This window comes from Sorex araneus, chromosome 1 (genome assembly GCF_027595985.1).
Source record: "Sorex araneus isolate mSorAra2 chromosome 1, mSorAra2.pri, whole genome shotgun sequence".
NCBI lineage: Eukaryota > Metazoa > Chordata > Mammalia > Eulipotyphla > Soricidae > Sorex > Sorex araneus.
The window spans coordinates 199580058-199608026 of NC_073302.1; the positions used below are offsets into that span (position 1 = coordinate 199580058).

At 45.0% G+C, this 27969-nt stretch overlaps 2 protein-coding genes across 4 annotated transcripts; one reads left to right on the plus strand and one right to left on the minus strand.

Annotated features, from left to right (window-relative positions):
- The first annotated feature begins 363 nt into the window (after window positions 1-363).
- On the plus strand, window positions 364-16251 carry LACTB (lactamase beta). 2 transcript variants are annotated; one of them, XM_004622017.2, is made up of 6 exons: window positions 364-794; window positions 1270-1336; window positions 6359-6549; window positions 6820-7171; window positions 9530-9695; window positions 15467-16251. In XM_004622017.2, exons 1-6 carry the CDS (start codon window positions 441-443, stop codon window positions 15996-15998), a joined length of 1662 nt encoding a protein of 553 aa, XP_004622074.1. In that variant the 5' UTR covers window positions 364-440; the 3' UTR covers window positions 15999-16251. The 2 variants fall into 2 exon arrangements, with proteins under 2 accessions (XP_004622074.1, XP_012791299.1); XM_012935845.2 differs by having other exon boundaries at window positions 9534-9695; window positions 15467-15604.
- Window positions 16252-23550: 7299 nt separating this feature from the next.
- Window positions 23551-26045, minus strand: RPS27L (ribosomal protein S27 like). Of its 2 annotated transcripts, none has more exons than XM_055137274.1 (4): window positions 25908-26045; window positions 24968-25076; window positions 24345-24455; window positions 23551-23745 (listed from the first exon to the last, which is right to left on the minus strand). In XM_055137274.1, exons 1-4 carry the CDS (start codon window positions 25911-25913, stop codon window positions 23717-23719), a joined length of 255 nt encoding a protein of 84 aa, XP_054993249.1. In that variant the 5' UTR covers window positions 25914-26045; the 3' UTR covers window positions 23551-23716. The 2 variants fall into 2 exon arrangements, with proteins under 2 accessions (XP_054993249.1, XP_054993250.1); XM_055137275.1 differs by lacking the exon at window positions 25908-26045 and adding an exon at window positions 25515-25826.
- Window positions 26046-27969: the final 1924 nt, after the last annotated feature.

Genomic DNA, 27969 nt, shown 5'->3' on the forward strand with positions numbered 1-27969 from the left:
GACTCCGCCCCTCCAGGAGGCCCTTGCCCTCCTCCTAGTGCGGGTTCTGCACCTCTCTGCAGCCCCCGCCCCGCTCGCGGCTCAGGCTTCATCCCCCTCCCGGCTCGCGGTGCAGGCTCCACCCCTTTTGGCCGCCCCTCCCTCCTCTTGGCCTGGTCGCCCCCGCCTCCTCCGGGGCAGGCTCCGCCCCTCTTGGTCGCCCCGCCCTCTACCCGGCGCATGTTCCGCCCCTCTAGGTCGCCCCAGCCTTCCTCCGGTGCAGGCTCCGCCCCTCTCAGCTGCCCCCGCCCTCCTCCTGGCCGCTCCCGCCCTCCTCCCGCCCCTCCAGAGTAAAGCCCCGCCACCTCCCAGCGCTGGCTCCGCCCCGGTCGACGGCCCGCATCCTCCACCCCAACCCTCAGGCCTCCCGGCTTTGACTCTGCCAGCTCTGTAGAGAGGCCATGCACCGGCTCCTGCGGTCCGTGAACTTCCGGTCCCCCACCCCCGCGGGCCGCGCCTGGGGCTGCGGGCGGCGCGGGGCTCACCAGAGCGCCCGACGACTGCCGTTCATTCCCGGTCTGGCGGGGGGCCTGGGACTGGGCCTGGGACTGGCGCTGGGGGCCAAATTGGCCGGCGGGTTGAGGGGTGCCATGCCCGTGCCTCCCGACCCCGAGGCTTCGCCGCAGGCCGAGCCGCCGCCGCCGCCTCCCGAGCAGCCCCTCGCCCCGTGGTCTCCGCAGGCCCCGGCGCCGCGCCTCTCCGGGCGCTTCGCCAGAGCCATCGACAGCAGCCGCGACTTGCTGCACAGGATCAAGGTGCGAAGAGATAGGGGGGAGGGGAGGGGAGGGAAGGCGGCCGGGAACCGTGCGCGCCAGCCCCGGCGTCCCCCGGAATGTGTGGCCCACCGAAGTGGCTGTCTTCCGGGCCCGAGCGGACCCCACCCAATGCCTGCTTCCGGGAAAGACTTCCCATTTCCCGACCTCCGGGCCACGGTCAGATGTTCTTGGGCGTTACCCAAATCGGGGAAGAGGTCACCGCCCGCCACGGACACCGCCCTTTCCCCCTTGCTGAGCCAGCTGAGCACACCTCCAGGTCGCGCGCGCCGGGAGGGCGGGGCTGGGGCGGGGCTCGAGGGCGAGGCTTGTGGGGCGGGACAAGGAGTCTGGAGTGGGGCTTAGGGGCGGAGCTTGTCGGTGGCTCTGGCTTGAGGGCGGAGCCCGGGAAAGCCCCCAGGGGTAGGCTGGCCCATGTCCAGCACTGGAAGTCTGAACTATTCCTTTCCTCTTTTAGGATGAGGTGGGCGCACCAGGAATCGTGGTGGGCGTCTCAGTAGATGGCAAAGAAGTCTGGTCAGAAGGTGGGCTCAGAGAAAGTGTTTGGCAGCTTGTTTTGCGCCAGCTGGAAAGAAGTCTTGGCGTTCACCACTGAGTGTGAACCCCGTGAAACGCTGTTGGAAATGCTGAAAGCCTTTCATATGGTACTGAAAGCTTCCAGCAGAATGGAGAATCGGGTTTCCCATAAACAGTGACATGTGCCTGATGCATCCAAATCTTAAAACTGGCTCGATTCTTCTTCCACCTTTCCATCAGGACAAGGGTTTATTATTTGGAAAGTTGTGGGTAATAATGCAACCGTCTGGTGACTTGCATATTTTTTGGTCCCTTTGATTGGGTGAAATGTCAGAATTTTTCTTTTTTAAAACTGATACAAACCACATCCTGTGTGTTGTTGCTGTTCCGGCCTCAGGTTGAGGAGAATGATGGGCTCTCTGCCCTTGAGCCCTATTCCTGACCTGTAGTTTCTCTTTTATTTTTAAATTCAACCACCAAATTTATTGAGTTTCCCAGTCTGTAAAATGCACTGTATCGAGTACTGAGTCTGTACACAATTTCCTACTGTTCATAAGGTAGATACCTTGTTTTTTAGTAGGCAGAGTTATTAACTACCTTTTTATTTTAATGAAAAGCCAGAAACTTTGGGAGAGAGCAGTGTATTCCATGGTGCTCTCACCAAAGCATATTTTATAAACTGGTTTATTTGTTATTGTATACAAATGGGTCCAATGAATCCCAGATTTGAGGCATTGAAATTTCTTTTGAAATTTGTTTCAGACATTATTTCAGGGAAGTGGTCCTTTTAAGAGAGTTTGATCAGAATGTAGTATTTTAGATTTAAAGACAAATGAGCCTTTCCCCCCAATATAAATATAAATATAACCTGAAGAATATATCTAATTCATGGGAAGTATTGAAACCACAAGGAATAGATCAGCTTTGCAAGTGAGAGTTTTGTTTTCACACAGACAGTGGTCAACTGTAAAACAATTATTGGAGGTATAAAACAATGGCCTGGGTGTGTCTCCTTGGCTAAGTAAGCACCTGTCTTGCCAGCAAGGGGTCTGAGTTTAAGCTCTAGTGCACCACCCACACGCTAAGTCCTACCCTGTATTCCTGGTCTTTGGGACCCCCTGCACCTCACTGTGTGTGCTCTCTTCCCCAGCACACAGCCACATGTCTGTATGGACCAAAACTAAAATGCCCCCGCAGTAAAAGACTGTCACTATCCAGTCCATACTGTAGCCCCCAAGAGCATATATGCAAGCTTTAAGGAATCCCTAGCGAGCACTACCAAACAAATGAGTGTTGTAAGGACTGTCAGAACTGTATGTGACGCCAAGTTGCACCTCAGCCAAGTGTGCAACTGAGCGAAACCACAATAACAAAGGGAAGGGAAGCTTTTTTATTTATTTATTTATTTATTTATTTTTATTTTTTTTTTTTTTGCTTTTTGGGTCACACCTGGCAATGCACAGGGGTTACTCCTGGCTCTGCACTTAGGAATTACCCCTGGCCATGCTCAGGGGACCATATGGGATGCTGGGATTTGAACCCGGGTCGGCCGCGTGCAAGGCAAACGCCCTACCCGCTGTGCTATCTCTCCAGCCCCTGGGAAGCTTTTTTAAAAGACAGTGATGAGAAATATAGCACAGGGAATTAGGCACTTGCCTTGCATGTATTGTGAAGGCCAAGGCCCTGGTTTGAACTCCCAGCACCGTATATGGCCCCCTGAGCACCCTTAGCGGGCATTCCTGAGCAGAGCCAGGAATAGCTCCTGAGCACTTTGTTACCCCAAACTCCCCCCTCCCAGTTATTGTTCGTCTTCTCAGAACTCAGTTACTTTCTTTGTTTTGTTTTTGTTTGGGGGCTACACCCAGCAATGCTCAGGGGTTACTCCTGACACTGCACTCAGGAATTACTGCAGGCAGTGCTTGGGGGACCATATGGGATGCCAGGGATGGAACTTGGGTAGGCTGTGTGCAGGGCTAATGCTCTACCAACTGTACTATAGCTCTGGTCTCTTTTCAGATCTCAAGTCTGTGTAGCTCAGATTCTCATACTTTTAGCTGGAGAGAAGATGAAACTAAACTTGAAATGTTTTCTATTAGGTGTATTAAACAAGATGTCTTCTGATTTTCAGTTGAAGTAAATTCTTGATAAGTTGGATTTGCAGGACTTCTTTTTTTTTAATATTTTAATAGTTTATTTTTAATTAGTGAATCAACGTGAGGGTACAGTTACAGATTTATACATTTTTGTGCTCATGTTTCCCCCATACAGAGTTCGAGAACCCATCCCTTCACCAGTGCCCATTCCCCACCACCAGTAAACCCAGGGTCCCTCCCACCCTCCCCAGTCCCATCTCCCCCCACCCCAAACTGCCACTATGGCAGGGTATTCCCTTTTGTTCTCTCTCTCTGATTAGGTGTTGTGGTTTGCAATAAAGGTGTTGAGCGGCCATTGTGTTCAGTCTCTAGTCTACATTCAGCACACATCACTCCTCCCCCGCATGACCTCCGACCACAATTTACTTGGTGCTCCCTTCTCTGAGTTGCCCAGAATGAGAGATCAGCCTCCAAGCCATGGAGTCAACCTCCTAGTACTTATTTCTACTATTCTTGGGTATTAGACTCCTAGTCTTATTATTCTATATTCCACAGATGAGTGCAATCTTTCTATGTCTGTCTCTCTCTTTCTGACTCATTTCACTTAGCATGATACTTTCCATGTCGATCCACTTATATGTAAACTTCATGACCTCATTTTTTTCTAACAGCTGCATAGTATTCCATTGTATAGATGTACCAAAGTTTCTTCAACCAGTCATCTGTTCTAGGGCATTCGGGTTTTTTCCAGATTCTGGCTATTATAAACAGTGCTGCGATGAACATATAAGTGCAGATGGTGCAGGACTTATTTTTACATTGGGCTGGAGCGATAGCACAGCGGTAAGGCATTCGCCTTGCACGCGGCCAACCCATGTTCCATTCCTCCGCCCCTCTCGGAGAGCCCGGCAAGCTACCAAGAGTATCTCGCCCACACGGCAGAGCCTGGCAAGCTACCTGTGGCGGATTGGATATGCCAAAAACAGTAACAGTAAGTCTCACAATGAGAGATGTTACTGGTGCCCGCTCAAACAAATCTATGAGCAACGGGTGACAGTGACAGTGGCTTTTTACATTCACTTTTTTTTTTTTTTTTGCTTTTTGGGTCACACCCGGCGATGCACAGGGGTTACAACTGGCTCATGCACTCAGAAATTACTCCTGGTGGTGCTCAGCGGACCACATGGGATGCTGGGAATTGAACCCAGGTTGGCCGCATGCAAGGCAAAAGCCATACCCACTGTACTATCGCTCCAGCCCCTACATTCACTTTTATTGGATGACTATTTTAAGAAATTCAGTAAAAGTTCTCAAAAGTCACATTTAATATGCAAATAAATAGAGTGATTATTTCTTTATAGAGTGTTTTTTAGTAAAAAGTTGAATTAACCAGCTTGTTCAGATGTGCTGAGAAAAACTATATCTGATACAGATATAGAATGAATGCATGCCCAGGGTGCATAGTTCAGTGAGCTATGTGATTGCTAAATTTACTCCTGTTAGTATTGCCAAGATTTTCACATGTCAAGTTTATTTTATGAAAGTGAACAGGCTGAACTGATCATATAGCAGATAGGGCACTCACTTTGTATGCAGCCAATCTGGATTCGTTCCCTAGCACCACATATGTTTCCCTGAATCCCACCTCAGTGATCCCTGAGCAAAGCCAGGAGTAAACCCTGAGCCCCACTGGTGTGACCCACCTCCCTGCAACCCCCAAAAAAGAAAAGTGAAATATCTTCTCCTTTAGATACATGTATGGGGTGTTTTGTTATTTGATGAGGTGGAGGTGAGTTTTGAACTTAATTTACCAATGCTCAGGGATTGCACCTGCCTTGCTAAGGGGCCACACCCAGTGTTGCTAAGGAGGAGCTAGGGATTGAACTGGGATTGGCCACATACAAAGCAAGCACCTTAATCCCTCTACTGCTTCTCTGGTCCTAAAATGTATAAGATGTTTTCAAGTACTATTTTAGTTTGGGGGGTGGGTGACCTAAGATAATAAAATAATAGGGTGCTTCTGTTTACAATAGCCAGAATCTGGAAAAAACCGGAATGCCCTAGAACGGATGACTGGTTGAGGAAACTTTGGTACATCTATACAATGGAATACTATGCAGCTGTCAGAAAAAAGGAGGTCATAAATTTTGTATTTAAGTGGATCGGCATGAAAAGTTTCATGCTGAGTGAAATGAGTCAGAAAGAGAGAGACAGACATAGAAAGACTGCACTCATCTGCGGTATATAGAATAACAGAGTGGGAGACTAACACCCAAGAATTATAGAAATAAGTACCAGGAGGTTGACTCCATGGCTTGGAGGCTGGCCTCACATTCTGGGGAAAGGGCAACTCAGAGAAGGGATCACCAACTATAATGTAGTCGAAGGCCATGTGGGGGAAGGGAGTTGCGGGCTGAATGAGGGCTAGAGACTGAGCACAGTGGCCACTCAACACCTTTATTGCAAACCACAACAGCTAATTAGAGAGAGAGAACAGAAGGGAATGCCCTGCCACAGTGGCAGGGTGGGGTGGGGGGAGATGGGATTGGGGAGGGTGGGAGGGATGCTGGGTTTACTGGTGGTGGAAAATGGGCACTGGTGAAGGGATGGGTTCCCGAACTTTGTATGAGGGAAGCATAAGCACAAAAGTGTATAAATCTGTAAATGTGCCCTCACGGTGATTCACTAATTAAAAATAAATAAATTAATTAAAAAAAAAATAGGGTGCTTGCCTTTTACATGGCTAACCCAGAGTTTGATCCCTAGGATCCCTTGAGACTCACAAGCATGATACCTGAGCAGAGAGCCAGGAGTTAGCCTGGGTATTGCCGTAAGTGGCCCAAAATAAAAACCAAAGCCCCCCAAAAGTGGTATTTTCATTTTTGAAGACTCCTTTGACTATGAAGCTTAAAAGTCACTCTTTGCTTTTCCCCATAGGTTTAGGTTATGCGGATGTTGAGAACCGTGTGCCTTGCAAGCCAGAGACCGTTATGAGAATTGCAAGTATCAGCAAAAGCCTCACCATGGTTGCTCTTGCCAAATTGTGGGAAGCAGGGAAACTGGATCTTGATTTGCCGGTGCAACATTATGTTCCTGAATTCCCAGAAAAGGAGTACGAAGGTGAAAAGGTAATGAAATGAATAGTTTATTTTACTAATGGTTAGTTAAATTGTTGAAAGGTTTCATAAGTTTCTTTGGTTTGTTTCAAATTAATCTATTCTTTTAAAGTCCAAATGATAACTGAATAGCTTTGATGGCCTCTTTTTTTAATGTGAAGTTAGAGAGTTGATATAATGTGCTTTTTAACAGCAGTTTAAAATGGAAATTATTGCAGGACCTATTTTAAGCTTGCTTTTTATTAAATGGTTGTAATGGAATTTTTATATGTTTACAATTAGGTTTCTGTCACAACAAGATTATTGATTTCTCATTTAAGTGGAATTCGTCATTATGAAAAGGACATGAAAAAAGTGAAAGAGGAGAAAGCTTATAAAACCTTGAAAATTATTAAAGAGACCATGGAATCGGACCAAGACAGAGAGCTAAAAGAAAAAGGAAGTAAAAGTAGTGAAAAGAGTGACCTTGCTAAAACCAAGACAGAGCAGGATAATGAGGCAAAGGGCCGGAACCCAAAACCTGTTAAGAAAAAGAATGACTTTGAACAAGGCGAATTATATTTAAAAGAGAAGTTTGAAAATTCAATTGAATCTCTAAGACTATTTAAGAATGACCCTCTGTTCTTTAAACCTGGTGAGTGTTAATTCCTTTTCTTAGAAAGTCATCATTACTCAAGTATTAACTTTTCAGAAAATCCAAAATAATAGCATCCTGCCTGCATTTGCTGTAGTTGTTTGTCGCATGTGGAATTGTGAATCTTGCTGTCAATTTAGCACACATGGTTTTGTTTGTAGCAGCCACTGAGTGTTCAGATTTGGCCTCCTTGAGGGTGGGGGTGGTGCACAGTCATTTGGTGCATTTCCAGAAACAAGATATTCATGGAAAACTGGAGAACATTGGAGTAGTAGCTTGCTCAATGAAGTCTAGACCAGAATGGGCCTGATAGAGTACTGATAATATTTCAGTATTTTGTTAGAATTTAGGGGCCACAGTGATAGTACAGTGGATAGGGCTCTTGAATTACACGTGGCCCACCCAGGTTTGATCCCCAGCACTCCATATTGTCCTCTGGGCTCATCAGACATGAGCCTTGAGCCCTGAGCACAGCCAGGTGTGGCAAAAAAATATTTAAAAAGAAGAAGAAGAAGCATTATGGGCTGGAGCTAGTGCAAAAGTGAGGGTGCATGCATACCCAGCACCACAGGGTCCTCAGCATGTCAAGGTATAGCCCTGACGGCCCCCAACACCACAAGGCTTGAGCAACATTGCCCTCTCAGGCTTTGCATAGAACCACAGCCTGAGGCCCCCAAGGAACCACCACCCCTCAAAAAAAAAAAAAAAAAAGAAAAAGAAAAAAACCTTTAGTATTCATCAGCTTAATTTTATTTCTCCAAAAGTTCTATAAAAATGAATTCTTCTGTGTGAAACCTAATGAAAGTGTTTAATACCTTTAAGCTAACCATGTTTATGCACTTAGAGTCAATTTTTGTTTCAGAAGTCTACTACAAAATTGATATTCTATAGGGGCAAAAAATATAACTGAATTTTGGAGCTAGAGAGAACGAATGGATAGGGTGCTTGCTTTGTATGTGGCTGACCCAGGTTAAATCCCCAGCATCCTATATGGTTCCACAAGCTCACAAGGAGTAATTCCTGAGCACAGAGCCAGGAGTAACCCTTGAGCATCGCCAGTTGTGCCTCAAAAACCTAATAAACAAAACAGACAAACAACAAACTAGATTTTTAATCAGAAATTAAGGTCCTGGGACTGGAGAGATAATACAACTTGCAGGCACTTGCTTTGTATGTAGCCAGCCTGGGTTTGATCCTCGGTAGCACATATAGTCCCTTGAGCCCACCAGGAGTAATTCCTATATGCAGAGCCAGTAGTAACCCTAGAGAATTGCTGAGAGTGCCCCCCCCTACCCCCCCCACACCCTTGAAAAAAAAGTAAGGTTCTGGGGCTGGAGTGATGGTACAATAGATAGGATACTTGCCTTTCGTGTACCTGAGTGGCACCCCAGATGGTTCCTCAGCCCAGCCAGGAATGATCCCTGGGTACAGAGCCAGGAATAAGCTCTGAACACCACCAGGTGTGGCCCAAAAGCATAAAAAGAAAAAGCTCAGGTTCCTGGGGCCACGGAGGCAGATCACATGGCAGGGAAGCTACTGTCATGCAAATTCTCTGAGCAGAGCAAACTTCAGGTCTGCTGGGAGTGGCCTTGGCTTACACCCCAGCGCCCCTGGGTAGGTCCCAATGTGAAAAGTAATGAACAGCTCACCTCATTTTAAAATAGATCATACAATCTGTATTTACAGGATCCAAAATGTGAAGGTATATATTTGAAACAATATTTATATTTTAATATGTATAGGAAATAAGGTTTTAACCTATATATATTTCACTAAAACATCTTGTATTTATGACTAGTATTTTTGACTAGCAGTGGATGATAGGTATGCTGAGAACCAGATAGTTGTTTCTAGAAACCAAATGTTTTTTTTTTAAATTCTAGTTTGAATTATTTTCCATTTTGTTAAAGTTGGACTTATTTGCTTGTTTTATTATCCTAGAATGGAGCATATTCAGGTGAAATTTTTGTTTTGGGGACAGACCTAGCAGTTCTCAGGGCTTACTTCTGGCTCTGTGCTCAGGTATCACTCCTAGTGATACTTGGGGGCCATATGGGGGTACCAGGGATTGAACCCAGGTCAGTCACATGTAAAACAAGTGTCTTACCCACTGTATTATCTCTCCAACCCTTGCATAAAGAAAATTTTAAGTATGTGAATCCTTTCATTGGAATGTGGAGTAGGCTGGATCATTATAAAATTGACAATGTTTGTTAGCATATCATTAACATAGTATCTTCTAAACTTTGAAATTATACCAGTTTGAGGAAATGCCAACTTTCAGTGGGACAATAAATCAACATGGTTTTAAATGATAATAAAGCTTTTTTTCCCCTTCTCTTGTAATGATGTCTCAAGGTAGTCAGTTTTTGTATTCAACTTTTGGCTATACCCTACTGGCAGCCATAGTAGAAAGAGCTTCAGGATATAAGTATCTGGACTATATGCAGAAAATATTCCATGACTTGGATATGCTGACAACTGTGCAGGAAGAAAATGAGCCAGTGATTTACAATAGAGCAAGGTAAATGAATACTGCCATGTGTAGCTGTATTACATCTTAACACTGTGTTGTCAATTAAAAGTCAATTTTTCCTTTGTCTCTAGTCCAAAATCAACTTGCCACTTATGGGCACCTTTTCTAAATGTCTGTTTTTCTATCTGTAGGAAAGGAAAGAAATGTATTTATAAAGTAGCCCTTTATAATCCTTTGAAGAAAATAATGGTAATAATTTAAGCATATTAATAACTAATCCAGATAGCACCTGCCTTGAGCATCTATAATTTGTTCTTCAGTCATGCATCATATATGTCTAGTTAACGTTTTACTTGTTTACATTTTGTTTACTGGCACCCATAAACTAAATTTGCTTATACTATACTGACCATGACTTTTTTTTTTTTTTAATTGAATCACCGTAAGAACAGTTACAAAGCTTTCCAGTCTAAGTCTCGGTCATACAATGATCAAACACCCATCCCCTCACCAGTGCACACCCTCCACCACTAAGAACCCCAGTTTGCCTCCCATCCCATCCCTCCCCCCACCAATGTGGCAGATGATTTCTACCTTACTCTCTCTCCACTTTGATCACATTCAATATTTTGACAAAAGATTCACTATTATTATTTGGAATTTCCCCCAGCATTCAGACCTGCCAAAAAGGCATCATTAGATAACTTGTTTTCTATTGCTGATATGAAGAGCATTTTAGAGTTCTGATATTTTAGTAATAAGTCTGGAGGGATTTCTGCCAAAAGCCATGGGGTTCCAAGATTGTTTTGTGTGCCTCTGGGATGATGGCCATTCGTGGGCGGCAACTCGGGGCCTCCCTCATAGGGCAGGGAGAGGGGCTGGCTCCACCCCCCATCCCGTGAGGCCCCACGTGTCACATCTTTGCAATCTCATAGCTGGCTGACCAATAGGCTCTGAAAAGGTGGCGGCCACTGCAGTGCCGGGGAGAATAGGTGGAAGGGTCAAACACCTTTCCCAACCCGGGATGGCACGGCACCATAGTTTAGTGCTCAATCCAGATGCATTTCTGCCAAAAGCCACTGGGTTCCGAAATTGGTTTGTGTGCCTCTGGGATGATGGCCGTTCAGGAGCCAGGAGCCATTCGTGGATGGCAACTCGGGGCCTCATCGCAGTGGGGAAAGGTTACCATGACTTTTGAGAGTTAATGTATCCCAAGTAAATATTGTCTCCATCTGCTTGTGTGTAAAATAGTGCTCCCGATATCTCTCGCCTGTTTATTTTCCCAGTATTGTGCTTTAAATAGTACCTCAGTCCTTTGGCTAGAATCTTACCCATAGGCCACAATTAGCTGCAAGGAATGCAGGGGAATTGGTTTTTCAGCCAGGTACACTATGCTCCAAAATAAAATTGGGGTTTTCTTTTCTATTTTCTTTATACTTTTGTTTTTGGCCCCACCTCGCTGTGTTTACTCCTGGCTCTGAAGTGCTTGCTCTGTGTTGGTAGGGTAGACATAGCCATTACCATCATTATTAGCTTAATATTTCTTACCTTATTTTTCTAGCATTAAGCATTATTCCTCACGAAGCTCTTTTTATAATTTTAGCTGACAGGCTTACTGTTAAAGGCAAATGTTGAAATGGAATGGTTTTCATTTACACATTTTAATTTCTGTCTGCTTTAAACCCGTTACAAAAATAAAGTACCAAATGGCATATAATAATTACTTCTGGAGGTATACATGAATTATTTTTAAAATGAAAGTATTTTTAATTTCTAAGTTTGGAGATGTAGATTCTGTGGTTATATAATGTTTTATGCATAATTTAGAGATTAAATAGGAATAGGCTTGGGGCTGGAACAATAGCACAGCGGGTAGGGCGTTTGCCTTGCATGCGGCTGACCCAGGTTCGATTCCCAGCATCCCATCTGGTCCTCTGAACACCGTCAGGGGTAATTCCTGAGTGCAGAGCCAGGAGTAATCCCTGTGCATCGCCAGGTGTGACCCAAAAAGCAATCAATCAATAAATAAATAAATAATAGGAATAGGTTTGTCACCGGGCATTATTCCAATTTCAGCCCCAGAGTTTTCCCAACTACTTATCATGACCTTGTTTCTGTGTTCCTTTAGTTTTAGAGCAGAAATTTCTGACATTTTTGCAGTAGTGGAATTTATCATCCAACTGGACAAAATCATTTTCATAAAAAGCCATTGACTTGTCTTCTGTGAAAAGGAGCCAAGAGATTAAAATGTAGATTAAACTTTACTTTAATCTACATTTTTTTTTTTTTTTTTTTTGCTTTTTGGGTCACACCTGGCGATGCACAGGGGTTACTCTTGGCTCTGCACTCAAGAATTACCCCTGGCCGTGCTCAGGGGACCATATGGGATGCTGGGATTTGAACCCGGGTCGGCCGTGTGCAAGGCAAACGCCCTACCCGCTGTGCTATCTCTCCAGCCCCTTAATCTACATTTTAATTAAAGTTCAATGTTTTAAACTCTTTTAAAATTTGGAGTCTTTGGGGTCAGGAGGGTGGTTCATTGGAAGAGACCTGCCTCTCATATGGAAGCTTTTGGCTTAGTCCTACTACCACAAAATAATGAATAAAGTTTAGAATTCTTGGCCAGAGTGATGGCACAGGGGGTAGGGCATTTGCCTTACATGCTTTGGACATGGATTCTATCCCTAGAACGTCATGTGGTCCCTTGAGCACTGCAATGTGTGACCCCCAAAATAAAACAAAGTAAAAGAAAAAAAATTTCTATATTAAAGTCTAGAATTTTACTTGTATGGGTGCTCGGCTGTGTTATTGCCAGGAGTTGAACCTGTGGCCTCATTTTCTCCTAAGTTTACAAGCTTGGAGTTCATTATAAGAAATAGCTGTCTTGGTGGGGAAACGCAATTCTGTTCCGTAGCTTCTCTTAGGTTACATTGGCTGGAATTACAAATGTAGTTACAGTCGAGGAAGACAGGAGTGGTTCTAGGTCTAGAAGGAACCACTGGGGTTGACTAAGCATGTTACTGAATGTGAGTGTAAAGGACACAAGAGTCCAGCAAGGTTTATACAGAGAGCAGGGACAGATGATGCTTTGGGGAGATTCATTTTAGACAGGTTATTTTGTGGATGAAACAACCACATACAAAGTCATTGTTTCAGCTTCTAAAAACTTACCAGAGCACTTTATGACCACCCACAAGCAGTGCTCAGGGGTGTGGGAGCCACTCCTGTGATACTTGTCCTCTTGGGCTTGACAGTTCAGTGCTTGGGCAGACAGTGCCACTGGGGCCGTGAAAGGGGTACCATGCAGGGACCAAACTCAGCTTACTCCTATGCAGGCATTTACTCTGGGTGACAGGACTATCTCCCCACAGGCCAGCCCTACTTAACCAAAACATTACGTCTTGGACATTTGAGAGATGGACAGTTTTGGAAAATACAGGGGTCTTTCTTTTTTTCAAACTTCATATACCCTCCTCCCCTCCAAGATTGTGAGGTTTTTTTGTTCTTTTGTTTGCGGGTCACACCTGGTGGTGCTCAGGGCTAACTTTTGGTCTGCGGTCAGGGATCACTCCTGGTAGTGCTTGGGTGGCCATATGGGGTGCCAGGGATCAAACCTGGGTTGGCCATGGGCAAGGCAAGCACCCGACCCACTGTACTAGCTCTCCAGCCTAAGGTGAGTTTTGAAGGGAGGGCGTATCTTGGGGAGGAAGAGTCAGAGGTGGCTGATCAGTAACCCTCCTGTCTTTCTAAGGCCACATTTGAAAATCATTCGTGTTAGTGGAGAATCCAGTTGTATATCTGGAGCCAGAGGAGCTGTACAGCTACAAGGCTGTCCTTGGGGAGGGAAGACAAACTAGAGCCCCTGAAGTATCAGGGACCCCAGGGACATGCACTGTAGAGATGTTAGAGCAGAGTGGTCTGGGAGATGCCCTATGAGAGCTCGTCAGCAATGCATAAGGAGGTGCATGGAAGATTGTGCATAGGAAATTTGGAGGCCCAGAGCACTAAAATGGTGCTCACCAAGGCGAAGCTGGGGAGCAACATCACTCAGTGTATCTGAAGCAAGGACTGCAGAGTGACTGCTGGTGATAGGAGGAGGAATGAGTGAAACCCTAAATGACTGCGGGAGGCTGTGCATGAACAGGCAGCTACCATAGGACCAGCCATCAGTGAGAGGAAACATTACTGGTCGCTGTAACAAGAATCAAAAGATTGAAAATACACCCTTGAGTACCTCAAGAACTGAGAGCTATATGTCAACCAAGCTGGAGTCAAAAATGACTAGAGTGGCACAGATGGTCCTTCATGACCTATCCCCTCTCCTCTCACGAGCAATCACTCTGCAGTCCTTGCTTCAGATACACTGAGTGATGTTGCTCCCCAGCCTAGCCTTGGTGAGCACCGTTTTGGCAGTGAATGCAAGAAGCTGGAGGCCTCAGAGCAGTGTTTTATGCCATGTTTCAAGAAATATCCTTCAGGGCCTTACCATTTTTCTTCCAGTCCATGATTTTGATTCACTGTCCTAAGACTTATGGTACAATCTCATATTCAGATAGAGGCCTCAAGTGGTTAGACAACATCTTAACATTTTGTATCCCAGCATCTAACCAAGGCCCAGTACATAGCAAGCACTCCAGCAGTATTTGTTGAATGCCTGCATAAATAACAGCTCTCATTTGCTAAGTGTCTGCCATAAATACAGTGTATTATGCATAGATTTTAAGTCTTTCAAGTACATCTTTTTGTCTGCAGTTTACAAATTAGGATTCTGATACAGAGAAGTTGTATAGAATAGGGAAGCCAGTGTGTCAGAGTTTCCCCTTCTTTGAAATACTACCTACTCCTAACACTTTACAGGAATAAATTAGTTCAAATAAGAACTATGCCCAGCTCATAGTAAGAACTGAAAAAATGCTTATCAAATAAAATAAGTATAGCCAGCAAATATAGAATTGGGGTTCAGAGTGAGATTTTGCTAATTTCAGCTTCTCCTTTCAAGAAAGTACCATATGTATTACATCATTTATATGTTAGTCTTAATTATTTTTTAGTCAAGGGACCTAACCTCCTTATAAATATTATTTATATACATCTTGCTGTACAGATTGAAATTCTATAGATAAAATGGTATGCCCTTTTAGTTATAACTTTCACATGCTTCATCAAGCATAAGGACTAGGAATATCTACCGAATGATAGTTATTTTTGCATGCATTGAAGGAAAAGGCAGCTCAGATAGAGAAGGGAACACCAAGTAAAGGATGTTGGGAGAACCCGTTAGGGTTGAAAGATGCATGCCGAAAGTAGAATATAGACCAAACACGATGGCCGCTCAATACCTCTATTGCAAACCACAACACCCAAAAGGAGAGAACGCAAGAGAATGCCCTGCCACAGAGGCAGGGGGTGGTGAGAGGGATACTGGGAACATTGGTGGAGGAGAATGGGCACTGGTGGAGGGATGGGTAAACTATCACTGTATGACTGAAATACAAACACGAAAGTTTGTAAGTTTATAACTGTTGTTTACGATGATTCACTAATAAAAAATTTAAAAATAAAAATGAAGGTCTGATTCACTGAACACAGTCAAGACACAAATAATCCTTTCTGTACTTTCATTATACAAGGTAATTAGACAAGCTTTCTCCTTTATCTGTGTTTTTCATTAGGATCTAAATTATACTGGAAATCAGTGGTTTCTGAGAATGTATGATCACTTCCATGAAATAGTCTGTCTCATGCACATCTTTTCCTGTTCATTTTCTGTGTGAAGTCAAGTGTAGACTTGATTTTTAATGATTCTCATTTCATTTTAGATTCTATGTTTACAATAAAAAGAGACGTCTTGTCAACACACCTTACGTGGACAACTCCTATAAATGGGCTGGCGGTGGATTTCTGTCTACAGTGGGTGACCTTCTGAAATTTGGAAATGCAATGCTGTATGGTTACCAAGTCGGGCTGTTTAAGGACACCAACGAAAATCTTTTACCAGGATATCTCAAGCCAGAAACAATGGTGATGATTTGGACACCTGTCCCCAACACAGAGATGTCTTGGGATAAAGAGGGGCAGTATGCGATGGCCTGGGGTATTGTGGAAAAGAAGCAAACCTATGGTTCTTGCAGGAAGCAACGGCATTATGCCTCACATACTGGTGGTGCAGTGGGCGCTAGCAGTGTGTTGCTGGTTCTTCCTGAAGAACTGGATGCTGAAGCTATGAATAACAAGGTTCCCCCAAGAGGAACAGTTGTTTCTATCATATGTAACATGCAATCTGTTGGCCTCAATAGCACTGCTTTAAAGATTGCACTGGAATTTGATAAAGACAGATCAGACATACCTTAATATCTTGGTGCACGATTAGATAGGGGAAAGGAGGGGAGTTGAATGTTAACTGAAGTCCCAAAATACTTGAGATTTTTAAGAATAGATTTGTAAGTGTAACTGAATGATCAGAATTCTGTACCTCTAATTGCTTAGTTTTGTAACTGTTTTGTTGTAGGATTAGTTCTTTATACTCAGGGAATAACTATTGTTTTTACTTTTTGAAGAAAGTGTTAACTATTGAAATAAAAAATTCTAATAAAAATATATTTTGTGAATGTGTATACTAAAATCTCATATCTAAATATCACTTTTTGTATGTGACAATAGAAATACGATTTGGGAATTCAAAAGAAGTTACTATCTCCTGACTTTGGAGACTGAAGAATTCAGGAATAACTTCGTTGGTTGCACCTGGGAATCACTGAGGATTTGGGCAAAGATGCTGTAGTCACCCAAAGGCTATGCCAGAGGTGGAGCTTCCAAAACGGCTCACTCACAGGAGTAGTGGTCAGATGCTCTAGGGATGACCTGAGTATCACACTGTCATGGCACTCGGAGTCCCCCAGGACAATGATGTAAGGAAGAGTGAGCACAACCACCCGCTTGTGGGAACAAAGTAGAAATCAATGTCTCTCATAATGTTAGCCTCAGAAAACATGCCATGTTGATCAAAGATAGCAACCTAATATGGTCTTGAAGGATTGTCTTATAGGAGACATAAATTAGAAGCTCCAAGAATATTAGGGAATATTTTGAAAGCTGATTCCAATGATTCATGTCTTTTCCACATGGCAATTCATCTCCTAAATTCTCCAGAAATGTCATCTCATTATAGCATCAGCTTAAAGCCCAGTGTCTACTCTCATTCATGCTTTTAGTCACAAGAGTTCATTTAAAATTTTTAATATAGTATTAAAGGAATAATAATGCCTATCAAATAAAGAATGGGCTGAAAACTGATCAATATGACTAAACTTTAGAGATAAATAGAAGTCAGAAAGAAAGATACAACATGGATCAGTTTTAGGAAATTGCTTTTCTGTACTTCAACTTATAATTGATCAAAGTGAAAAATGAAGAACTGGGTTTCTGATTCATGATACAGAAAAATCATTCTTAGGGATATAAAGACTGATTTCTTTTTAATTGTTTTTGTTTTTGTTTTTGAACCACAATTGGCAGTGCTCACTTCTACCCTGGGCTTAGGGATCACTCCTGATGGGTTCAGGGGACCCTGTGGGGTGCCAGAATCAAACCTTGGTTGGCTACACATTAAGCGAGCACTTCCCCACTACACTGTCTCTCTGGTCCCCAAGAATAATGAAGATTTTTCTTTTTTGAAGGTGTTCTGGCATTGATTTGATGCATAACCATCTGAACACATACATACAAAACCACTTAAGTGTACACTTGGGGTGGGGAGAATTTTATGGCATGTGAATTATAGCTATTACAGAAATGTTTATTTCTAGCATTACTAAGTAGAGCTTTAACAAAACCTTAAAAATGGGTGTGGATTTGGAATATAGCAGTAAATAAAAGTTGGAAGGTTTTTGAAGAGAATGTTAGTCAAAGTCTAGGGAGCTTGAAGGACCTGTGTGGAAGTTTGCTGGCCATTCAGGAGAAGTCTTAAAGGAAGCTAAAGTAAGGTTTTATTATTTTGTTTTGTTTTGGGGCAACACCTGGTGATGCCCAGGAGTTACTTCAGGCTCTGCTCAGGAATTACTCCTGGCGGTGTTTGGGAGACCATATGGGATAACAGGGATCGAACCCAGTCAGCTGCGTGCAAGGCAAGTGTCTAACCCACTGTATTATCTCTCTCTCCCTCACCCAACTAAGGTGAATTTTACTGAAAGCTGGAGGAAAGGCTATCTGTCCTTGCAGTGGTAGAAAGTTTAGCAGTACCGTTGCTTGCATTAACCTAGAAAGTAGAAAATATGCCGGTGAACTAGATGAGGGAGTTTCCAGTGTCCCAGTACACTATAGCAGCACACTACTGGTTTTTACTGAATTTCAGTCAGACCAATGATGTCGTATTTGATCTTCTGCGCTTGCACCATCAAGTCCTCGATGGATGCTTCCAACGCACATACAACGCAATGTATGTGCGTTGAAAGTACAGACAGTCATTTTGGTCTTAGTTTTAGCAGTCTAGCTAATCCCTGAGATTTTTTTTAAAATTTTTATTGAATCACCATGTGGAAAGTTACAAAGTTCTCAGGTTTATGTCTCAGTTATACAACATTCAAACACCCATCCCTTCACCAGTGCCCATAATCCACCACCCAAAACCCCAGTATACCCCCGCCCCCACTCCCCACCCCCAACTGTATAACTGATGAATTTCACTTCATTTTCTCTTTACCTTGATTACGTTCCATATTTTAACACAAAACTCACTATTGTTGTTGGAGTTTCCCCCAAAGAAAGACAGCCCTACTACCAAGGAAGTATTTGATAATTAGTTTTCCATTAAAAGATTGTATGTTTTCAGTTTTTAGAAAAGGTTGTGCGGCCGCTAATGCGGCCACGTGGTTTGGAGTTGTCCCAGTCCCGCATCCCGGAGCCCTGTTAGTTGCTGCTCAGTGTCGCCAGGGTTCCATCTGGAGAAGGTGTGGTGGCTGCACCTCCTCCGTCTGGATCCCCGGTGTTGCTGGCCTGGTCTCGGGTCCGGAGCATTCTCCGGCCACGTTGCTCACCAGAATGCCCGGCTTCTTCTCTGTTGAATGTGGCAAGATGGCGCCAAGGGTGGGTCGAGGGCGTGACTTCCTGTGGCCGGGGCCACCTGGAGGCTGGGCTGGCGCCACCCCACTCCAGTGCCCCCCCCCCCCGCGGCGGTTTGGAGTTGTCCCAGTCCCGCATCCCGGAGCCCAGTTAGTTGCTGCTCAGTGTCGCCGGGGCTCCATCTGGAGAAGGTGTGGTGGCTACACCTCTTCCGTCTGGATCCCCGGTGTTGCTGGCCTGGTCTCGTAGTCCCTGAGATTTTATCAGCCTCTCTTTGCTCTTCCTTCTTAACACTGCCATATTGGGGGCTCTTTTGGTGTTAGGCAAATGAGGCCCATTGTTGCTACTGTTTTTGGCATATCGACTATGCCACGGGTAGCCTGCCAGGCTCTGCCGTGTGGGCGGGGCACTCTCGGTAGCTTGCCAGGCTCTCTAAGAGGGATGGAGGCTTTTAGGGCCGCCTCCAATCGCCCTTACAGGTGTTTCCATGGTTCACACCATATTTGAAGCCCATCAAATATGGTGCGAAAATTATGGAAAATGGGTGTTATGTTATGGGTCTTATGCTGTTCTAGAAAGCAACCTGGAGCGTGGCGGTGGCTGGGTAGTGGAGGTAGTGGAGGTCTGCCGGTAAGGTATTTATCTGGCTCCAGTAGGGTGGGTCGTCTGGGTTTGATCCCTGGGGCCGGGCACCGGAGATTGGAGGAGGCAGACAAAGAATATTGTTTCCGGGTCTCATTGAGCCTGGAGTCCAAATTCGCAAAGTTCTGCTTTACCTGGTTCTGTGGGGCTTCACTCATGTATGAGGTTTGTCCCGAGTGTCTGGAAAGCGGCCTGGAGTGTGGCAGAGGGCGAGTAGGGAGCAAATCTATGAACAATAGGTCTACAGTGCTATATTTACACAAAGCACCACTGTAGCACTGTCATAGCACTGTAGCACTGTCTTCCTGTTGTTTTACTTGAGCGGGCACCAATAACATCTCCATTGTGAGACTTGTTACTGTTTTTGGCATGTTGAATACGCCATGGGTAGCTTGCCAGGCTCTGCTGTGCGGGCAAGATACTCTCAGTAGCTTCCCCGGCTCGCTGAGAGAGACAGAGGAAATGAACCCTGGTTGGCCGCGTGCAAGGTAAACACCCTACCCACTGTGCTATCGCCCTAGTCCATTTATACAAAGTACCATAGTATATGTGTTCTCAACACTTCTTTTAAAAGTTAACAGTTTTGTGATACAGCCACTTGTAAAAAATATAAAAGTGCGAACACGGAAGAGGGTGATGTGTGTGTTGTTCATGGGCTTTCGGGGCGGCGCTCTCTCTCTCACCGCTCCCATTCAGTGCTCTCGAGCCGCTGAATATGGACCGGATTGGGATGGCTCCTCCTTGTGTTCTGCTTTTGTGTGCCGCTGTTCTCTCTTCTGTGTATCTCTGACTCTGTCTCTGTAGTCTCTCCTCTGGTCTCTTCCGATCCCCCTTCTTCTGAACTTTCTCTCCGGAGCCCTTCTGCGTCTCTCTCTCTGAAGCTCACTGGCTTTGTGCTCTTTCTTTCCCCTGCTTCTGGCTCTGACTCCCTGATTCTCTTTTGCTCTGTGCTCTGCTTCTGTGTCTTCTCTCTGCTTCTGTGTCTTATCCCTCCTTCTTGTAGTCTTAGTTTATACAGCAATCACATAAGGTGGTGACACAAAGGTGGGTTGAACATTAACAAATCAACAAAGAGGGATAAGACCACTCCTCCAGGAGATTAACAAAATCTCATCTAAAGAGCTTACTCCAATTACTAGGAGATCCACTTAAGGGTGGGATCCCATCCAGGTGTGTTGCTTTCTTCTTTTCTCAGCTAGTAATCCACTTAAATAGTTGTAGTAAGTCTATTTCTAATATTTCTAGCAATGTCACTCTGTATGAGCACAGTAAGAGATATATCAAACTTCAAGTTTGGTTCTTCCTGAGGACATCTCACTATATATTCTGGACCACAGTCCTCAGGTCAGGTAAACCTTCCTAAGCCCGGCAGGGGCCTAGTCTCGTTGTTTATCTCTGACCATGGTCTCAACTTATAGTTGAGTATTGTGGCGCTTTGACCTGGCCCATTTCAATGCCAGTGTAGCTCACAGCTTGCCCTGGGTCCATTCCATCCCTCATTGGGACCCTGCTTTTGGGGTGCTAGGAACTAAGGGTAGCTAAGATGAGAAAGTAGATACCCAGGAGTAAATAGTATTGGAGTCAATCAGGCCCCAAGTTACAAAGCATAATATTAACTGTCTTCCTGTGTCCATACAGGAAGGACATTGCTTTAAGGTAAACTAAGTTCCCTGCAGCAAGACTAAAAGGACAAATCCAATGTTATCCTACAGCCACTGATAAGATCCAGGTTTTTATTTGGGAGGGGTCCCCAAGTAGTACTCATGAGGCCCAAGGAACCCCTCTCTGCAATACCATGCAATTCTATATACATACCATGCAATTCTACATACATGTTACCATTACATATTACCATGCAGTTCTATATACATACCATGCAATTCATGGGGCTGGAGAGATAGCACATCGGGTAGGGTGTTTGCCTTGCACGCAGCCAACTCAGGTTCGATTCCTCCATCCCTCTCTGGGAGCCTGGCAAGCTACCGAGTGCCCTGCCCACACAGCAGAGCCTGGCAAGCTACCCGTGGCGTATTCAATATGCCAAAAACAGTAACAATAATTCTCACAGTGGAGATGTTACTGGTGCCTACATGAGCAAATCAATGAGCAACGGAATGACAGTGATACAGCGATACCATGCAATTCTATATACATATGCCAACTAACCAGTACTTCAGCATTGAGGATGCAGTACTGTTTGGGCCCTTCAGTGCCTGAAACACTAGGGTTTCACATTTCCTGCAGGTCTTCAGGGTTACACCCAGTGAAGCAATGTGTGACACCATTTGGTGCCAGAGATAAAACACGGGGGAGATAAGCTAGGCATGTGCCTGACCACTAGCCTGGCCTCAATCTAGTCTATTTTAACAGCTATACAATATCACACTGTAGGACAATGTCACATCATACTTAACACCTGGCAGGTCTGACTTACTCCTCCGATCAGGGGTCACTCCTGATAGGGCCTCAGGGGACCGTGTGATTCATCCAGGGATGGAACCTGGATCAGCTGCATGCAAGGCTATCACTCAGGCCCAGAAACACTGATTGATACATCAGTTGAGTACCATACACTTAGAATTCCGGGTAGTTCTATCACCATACAAGATATCACATTCTCTATAAAGCTGAACCACTGTGTGAAAAAGTATTCATGTAAAAATCAATATGGAAGAAATAAGTCTGACTCCAATTTTGAGCAATTGTGCAATAAACTCTCAAAGCTATACCCGTTACTTTACCAACAGTGGTTAGTGACATAATCACTCTATTTAGAAGTATAGATTTATTTTTGTTTTTTGGGGGGACAGAGGGCAGACATCCAGTGGTGCTCAGGAATCACTTCTGGCAGGCCCATATGGAATGACAGAGAACATATGGGATGCCAGGGACAAGAGCCCTTCCTGCTGTACTATGGCTACAGCCCAGGTGTGGGTATATATATATATACATATATATATATACACACAGACATACATATATGTATATATACATATACATATATATACATACATACATATGTGGGTAGATATATGTGGGTATATATATGAGTATTTATACATATATATATACACACACATATATATGTATATATGTGTGTGTGTATTTTTAAGTGCTACTAAAGTTATTAGAACCTAACTAGTTATAAATGTACACAGGACTGTAAAGCTATTTATTGAGACTCTTAAAGATGACATAAACCAAGAAAGTCTGGGAACATCTGGGTCATTTACTTCTCTGGGTATGAAATCTGCCTGACACTTTCCATAGTACTTCAGTTCTTATGTAATATTCCTCTAATACACACATCAGTAGTAAGAGGCTGATAGGCGGGTAGGGACTTGCCTTGTACACAGCCAACCTGGGTTCAATCCCCAGCACCCCAGATGTGCTCCTAAGCCCCACAGGAGTGATCCCTGAGCAAAGCTTCAAGAGTTTGCTTTTTTTTTTTTCCCAAAAAAAGAAGCATATATGTAGAAAACACCTCGAGAGGAAATATGTCTTTAAATGCTTGCCTTAAATGGTCCCAAGTAAAACAGAAGCACTTGTTTTCATAGTTGAATGAAGTGGATTATAATGACCAAAGCAGAAAAGATACACTCCATTTCTGAACTCTTCAAAGTCACTCAGTAAACTGTAAAAAGGACACGGAGACACCAGGATCACATTAACACAGGTCTGTGCCAGACTATTAACCCAGGTCTGTGCCAGGAGTGCTCACCTTTCCACATCAGGAACATACTCCAGTGGGGACAGCCTTGAGTAAATCAAGCTGTTAACTCCATGATATAGGTCCTCCCAAAGTTTCTCCTTCATAACAACTCAGAGCCGAGCTCCAGTTACTGTCCTAAACTATAGAGTGTATTAAAGTTACATAAACCACACAGGCACTGCACTGTGATGGTCATTCACTAAATGTGTACTTCTCTAGTTATGTTTCTGTAGTTAACAATAACAAAACTGTACTCAGAATAAATATACTTCTTTCCATTGTAAGTATTTAGCTTCATTACCAACAATTAGGAGGTCTGAAAATCAAATATATTTACTATAGAGTTCCTATATGATATAATATATAATATAGTTCCTATAATTGAAATGAGACACACTTTCCAAAAATGTTTAAACAAAACATACACACATTATACACAAGTGTAGAGAATATTCACAAGCACTTAAAACACAAAAAGGCAAAAAGGGGAAATCTGTCCATAATCAAAACTTTATTGAAAAACTGACACCAAAATAGGAGATCACTGTGGTATACCTTACAAAATTGAACATAATTACATTATCTCAGTAGATTAACTAGAATTACTGAACTGATAAGGCTTTCTGGGACATAACACAAATTTAAGTTGTGCAGGTCATTAGTGTTGCTTTCTTCTAAATGAACATCCTGCAAAAGAATCATGAGAATATTTTTAATGCAAGTTTATTCTCCTTGATAAAAAAGAGTTTTAATGGCAAAACAACACTCTTTTGGTTAAATTTCTTAAAAGTTTTAGGAACATTAATCTTAAAACACACGTTATTCCTTTATACCAGAATATACTATACCACACTTTTTTCTATTTGAATCTGCTCTAAAGTGACTGTTAACTCTAATTCCTGTTTCTCAATGCTATAATGAAGTCTATTTAAGATCGTAAAACTGAATTCAACAGTCAAAACTTGAATCATGGGGCAAATATACTGAAATATATTTTACATTGAAAGTTATACTAACCATTAAGTGTGATTAATAATGGTTATGGATGCTCACAGTTACCCTCTGGAATTTGAAGTTTATAAATTTTATAAACTTTATAAGTTTATAGAGTTTATAAACGACTTATCTCTTGTTTAGCTCCCAATAAAGATAACGTACCAAATATAAGTAAAACAAAACACCTGTGGCATATTTTACCGAAAGAGCACATAATTTTGCTCAGCATGAACTCGAGATAACTTTTACAAACTGTCACGGCTGAGGTAAGGAAGCGTCAGGTGATGTACCTTCTGTGAGTCTGGCCTTCCCTCCTGTGGGCTGACACAACACTGTGGAACAGCCGACACAGAGAACCACCGTCTGGGCATGGCTGAAAACCGTAGTGATCTTGTAGCAACCTAAGGAAAGGGCAGTGATAAATAAGAAGCAGAAGAAAGCTCTCGCCAAACACCGAGTGAAGACCCTGTAAAAGATCAAGAGTCTCGGTTCTGCCCCATGCATGTAACACGTGTAACTCACTTTCTGGCAGTCACACACAAAACTGGCTTGAGAGAGGAGACATTCATCCTGTTTCATCAAACTTGGTGTCCCCAGAACATCATTTCAACAAGAAATCCATCCTCTTTTTACCCGAAAGGAGATTTCCACACCCACCTGCACACTTTGGGGGGCAGGAATTGCATGGACCATGCCTAGCTAAACTGCCCCCACGGGCGGCCCCCCAAATGTGTGCATGCACTGCAAAGCAGTTCCCTGGTAATGGTGGTGGCGGTCGTGGTGTGGGGGAATGAGGGAATCCTGGTCCGTGGAGTGGGAGGGTCCTGATAGGGGATTCTAATCTTCTCATCCGAAAACTCACTATGCCCATGAGAACTTCCCTCTCGGAGGGAATCAAGATCAGCGCGCTTACCTGGACATTTGACGTCCATAAAGTACGAGTTGGGGCTCTGAACCAGCCGCTTCTTCTTATGCTTTTTCTTCTCGTCCTCCAGGGAGGGATGCAGGAGGTCTTTGGCCAGCTGGACGAAGAAAAGCGGTGGTGCCACAATCAGAACCAAGGAGAAAAACCAAACCCACCCCTGCCGTGGCCCTGCACACGTGTCTGCCTCTTGTGTTTTCCGCCCGGCGCCTGGGCACGGGCAGGCCTAGCCCGGTGCCTGCCGGCCTGTGACCGGGTTCACTTCTGACACAGACAAAGACACACACACACACACACCGGGGTCGCTTGTGCCACCCACACACACACACCAGGGTGACTTCTGCCACACACCCACCAGGTACACACACACACACCCAGGTCCACCCACCCACCCACACACACACACACACACACACACACCGGGGTCACTTCTGCCACACACACATACCGGGGTCACTTCTGCCACACACACACCAGGTACACATAACAGGCGCGCGCCCCCCCGCCCCGCCCCATCCGCGGCCAGGTCCACTCTTACTCCAAGAGGCGCTGCACACGCGTCCGCTTCCCCGCCCCACCCTCACGTCTGCAAGAGAAGCGAGACTGGCCCGACACGGGGACAGCAGAGACTGGCCCGGCGACTCCGGCCCCGCCCCGCCATCTGCTGCGGACGGGCCAGGCCGTTTCTCAGCGGCAAGAACGACGCGCACAAAGGGGCCTGGGGCGACTCGGCCACACCAGCCACGAGGGCAGGCAAGTCCCGGCAAGCCCGCGGGGGGTAAGCCGCGCCCTCCGCGCAAGGCACCCCGCGGGGCCGCGCAGACGCCAGGGGGAAATAAAGGGAAAAAATACCCTCCTTCTGCTCTTCCCCGCCCCCTCAACCAACGGAGACGCACGAAACGGGCCGAAAGCCCGAGAGCAAATGGCTCACAGGCATGTTTGTCCTTCCGCAAGCTCCGCAGCCTACAGAGATCAGCGACGCCGCCACCGACACCGCCGCCGCGCGCCCAGCCGGCTACACCAATTTCCGGGATAGAGCGGCAGGGCGGAGCGGTGCGGCGGGCCGGGCGGGGCGGGCGCGCCCGGGCGCTCTAGGCGCTCCTCTCGGTGGTCGGAGGCCGCTGGCGCTGTCCGGCGCACACGCCGAAGACCGGCCCCAGCATTCGCGGCGCGGGTCCAAGGACTTAGGGACTGAAGGAGGAACCGGGCAGGGACCGGCGGGCTGGTACCGATGCTGCAACCTCAAGCCACCTCACTGAGTTCGCGATTCACTCGGGCGCACGGGGGCTGGTGCCGCAGTGGCCGGTTCTTGGCTCTTCAACGCTGTTCACTAAAAATTTGTTGCTGCCTGGGCGGTTAGGAAACGCCTGCACATTCTTGTGTACCCAGTTTCCGAGGCTCCTGGTGGGGGGCATCACCCCGAAAAACGTTTCCAGCAGCATTTGCAGCAGTTAGGCAGGCCTGACCCTCCCGGACTAGAGGCTTAGGGTGCAGAGGGAAGGGGCCCCAGAAAGTGATGCCCACGGGACGCCCTGGATGGACGCACTCACTACCTCTCTCTCTGCAGAGATGGAAAAACGCGCTCCACTTTAGCAAAAGAAGGCGTGTAGAGTTGAGTGCCTTGTAGGGAAGGATCTGAAATTAGGGGAATCAAATCACCTCCAGACAACCATAGAAACATTTTTATCTACGGCCTTCACAGTATTTTTTATTTATTTGCATGCAGGTTTGTCCTGGGTTTGGGTCTGATATCATTCGCACCCTTTTGTGCACATTCTTTTTAAATTTCCTATGAAATGGTCAGTGCTCCACGACACCCCCGCTGGCCTGTTTTGGTTTGTTTTCTTTTTGTTGGTGTTGTTCAGGTTAACTCCTGGCTCTGTGCTCAGGGATCACTCTTGGTAGAGCTCAGAGGAGCATATGTGAGGCTAGTGATCAAACCCGGGTCAGGTTCATGCAAGGCAAACTCCCTACCCAGTACTATCTCTCCAATCCCCAGTATGACTTTTTATGGCATATAGCGTTCATTTACTCTATGCATATATGCTTTTTCACCCCCACATCAAAAGAGACATTAAATTGATTTTCTTATTTTGATACTTAGTACCTAATGACTTTCCAAAAGATTGGTAGAATAATTGAATTGTGTAGGAAAGAGGATAGTCCCCAAAGACTCCCATGTCCCCAAAGTCCCCAAAGACTTCTAACTCCCATTAGAACCTTAGTAAATGTTCTAATCCCCAGGACCTATTGTTACATGGCAAGTGGAATTAAGATGGTAATTAGAGAGCTTGAAACTAGGAACATTATCCCGGATTCTCTGGTTCAGATCATTGTAATCACTGACAGGAGAGTCAGAACAAGAGGACAAGGTACTTGCCTTAGGTGCAGCCCTGGCATTATTAAAGTCTCCCTAGCACCACCTCTTCCTATCACAGCTATCCTTAAAAGTGCAGGAGTGAGAAGGAAGACAGAAAGATGTGGCTGGAGGAAGGATCTGAGACATGTGAGCAGCTGCCTTTAAAGTGAAAGGAGTATTGTTGCATAAGGAGTCTGCACCAGACGAACAGATTCAGCCCTGACACTCCAAAGGGGACCAAGCACAGAATATACCTCGCTTTTAGCCCAGTGAAACTCAGGCCAGACTCTGAACCACAAAATTGCACATTAGTAATTGTTTCTCCTGGGACTGGAACAGTAGCACAGCAGGTAGGGCATTTGCCTTGCACGTGGCCGGCCCGGTTCAATTTCTCCATCCTTCTCTGAGAGCCCGGCAAGCTACCGAGAGTATCCCGCCTATACGGCAGAGCCTGGCAAGCTACCCGTGGCATATTTGATATGCCAAAAAACAGTAACAAGTCTCACAGTGGAGACGTTACTCGTGCCCGCTCACGCAAATCAATGAACAACAGGACAACAGTGCTACAGTATTTTTATTTATTTTTATTTTTTAATTGAATCACCCTGATATACAGTTACAAAGTTGTTGATGA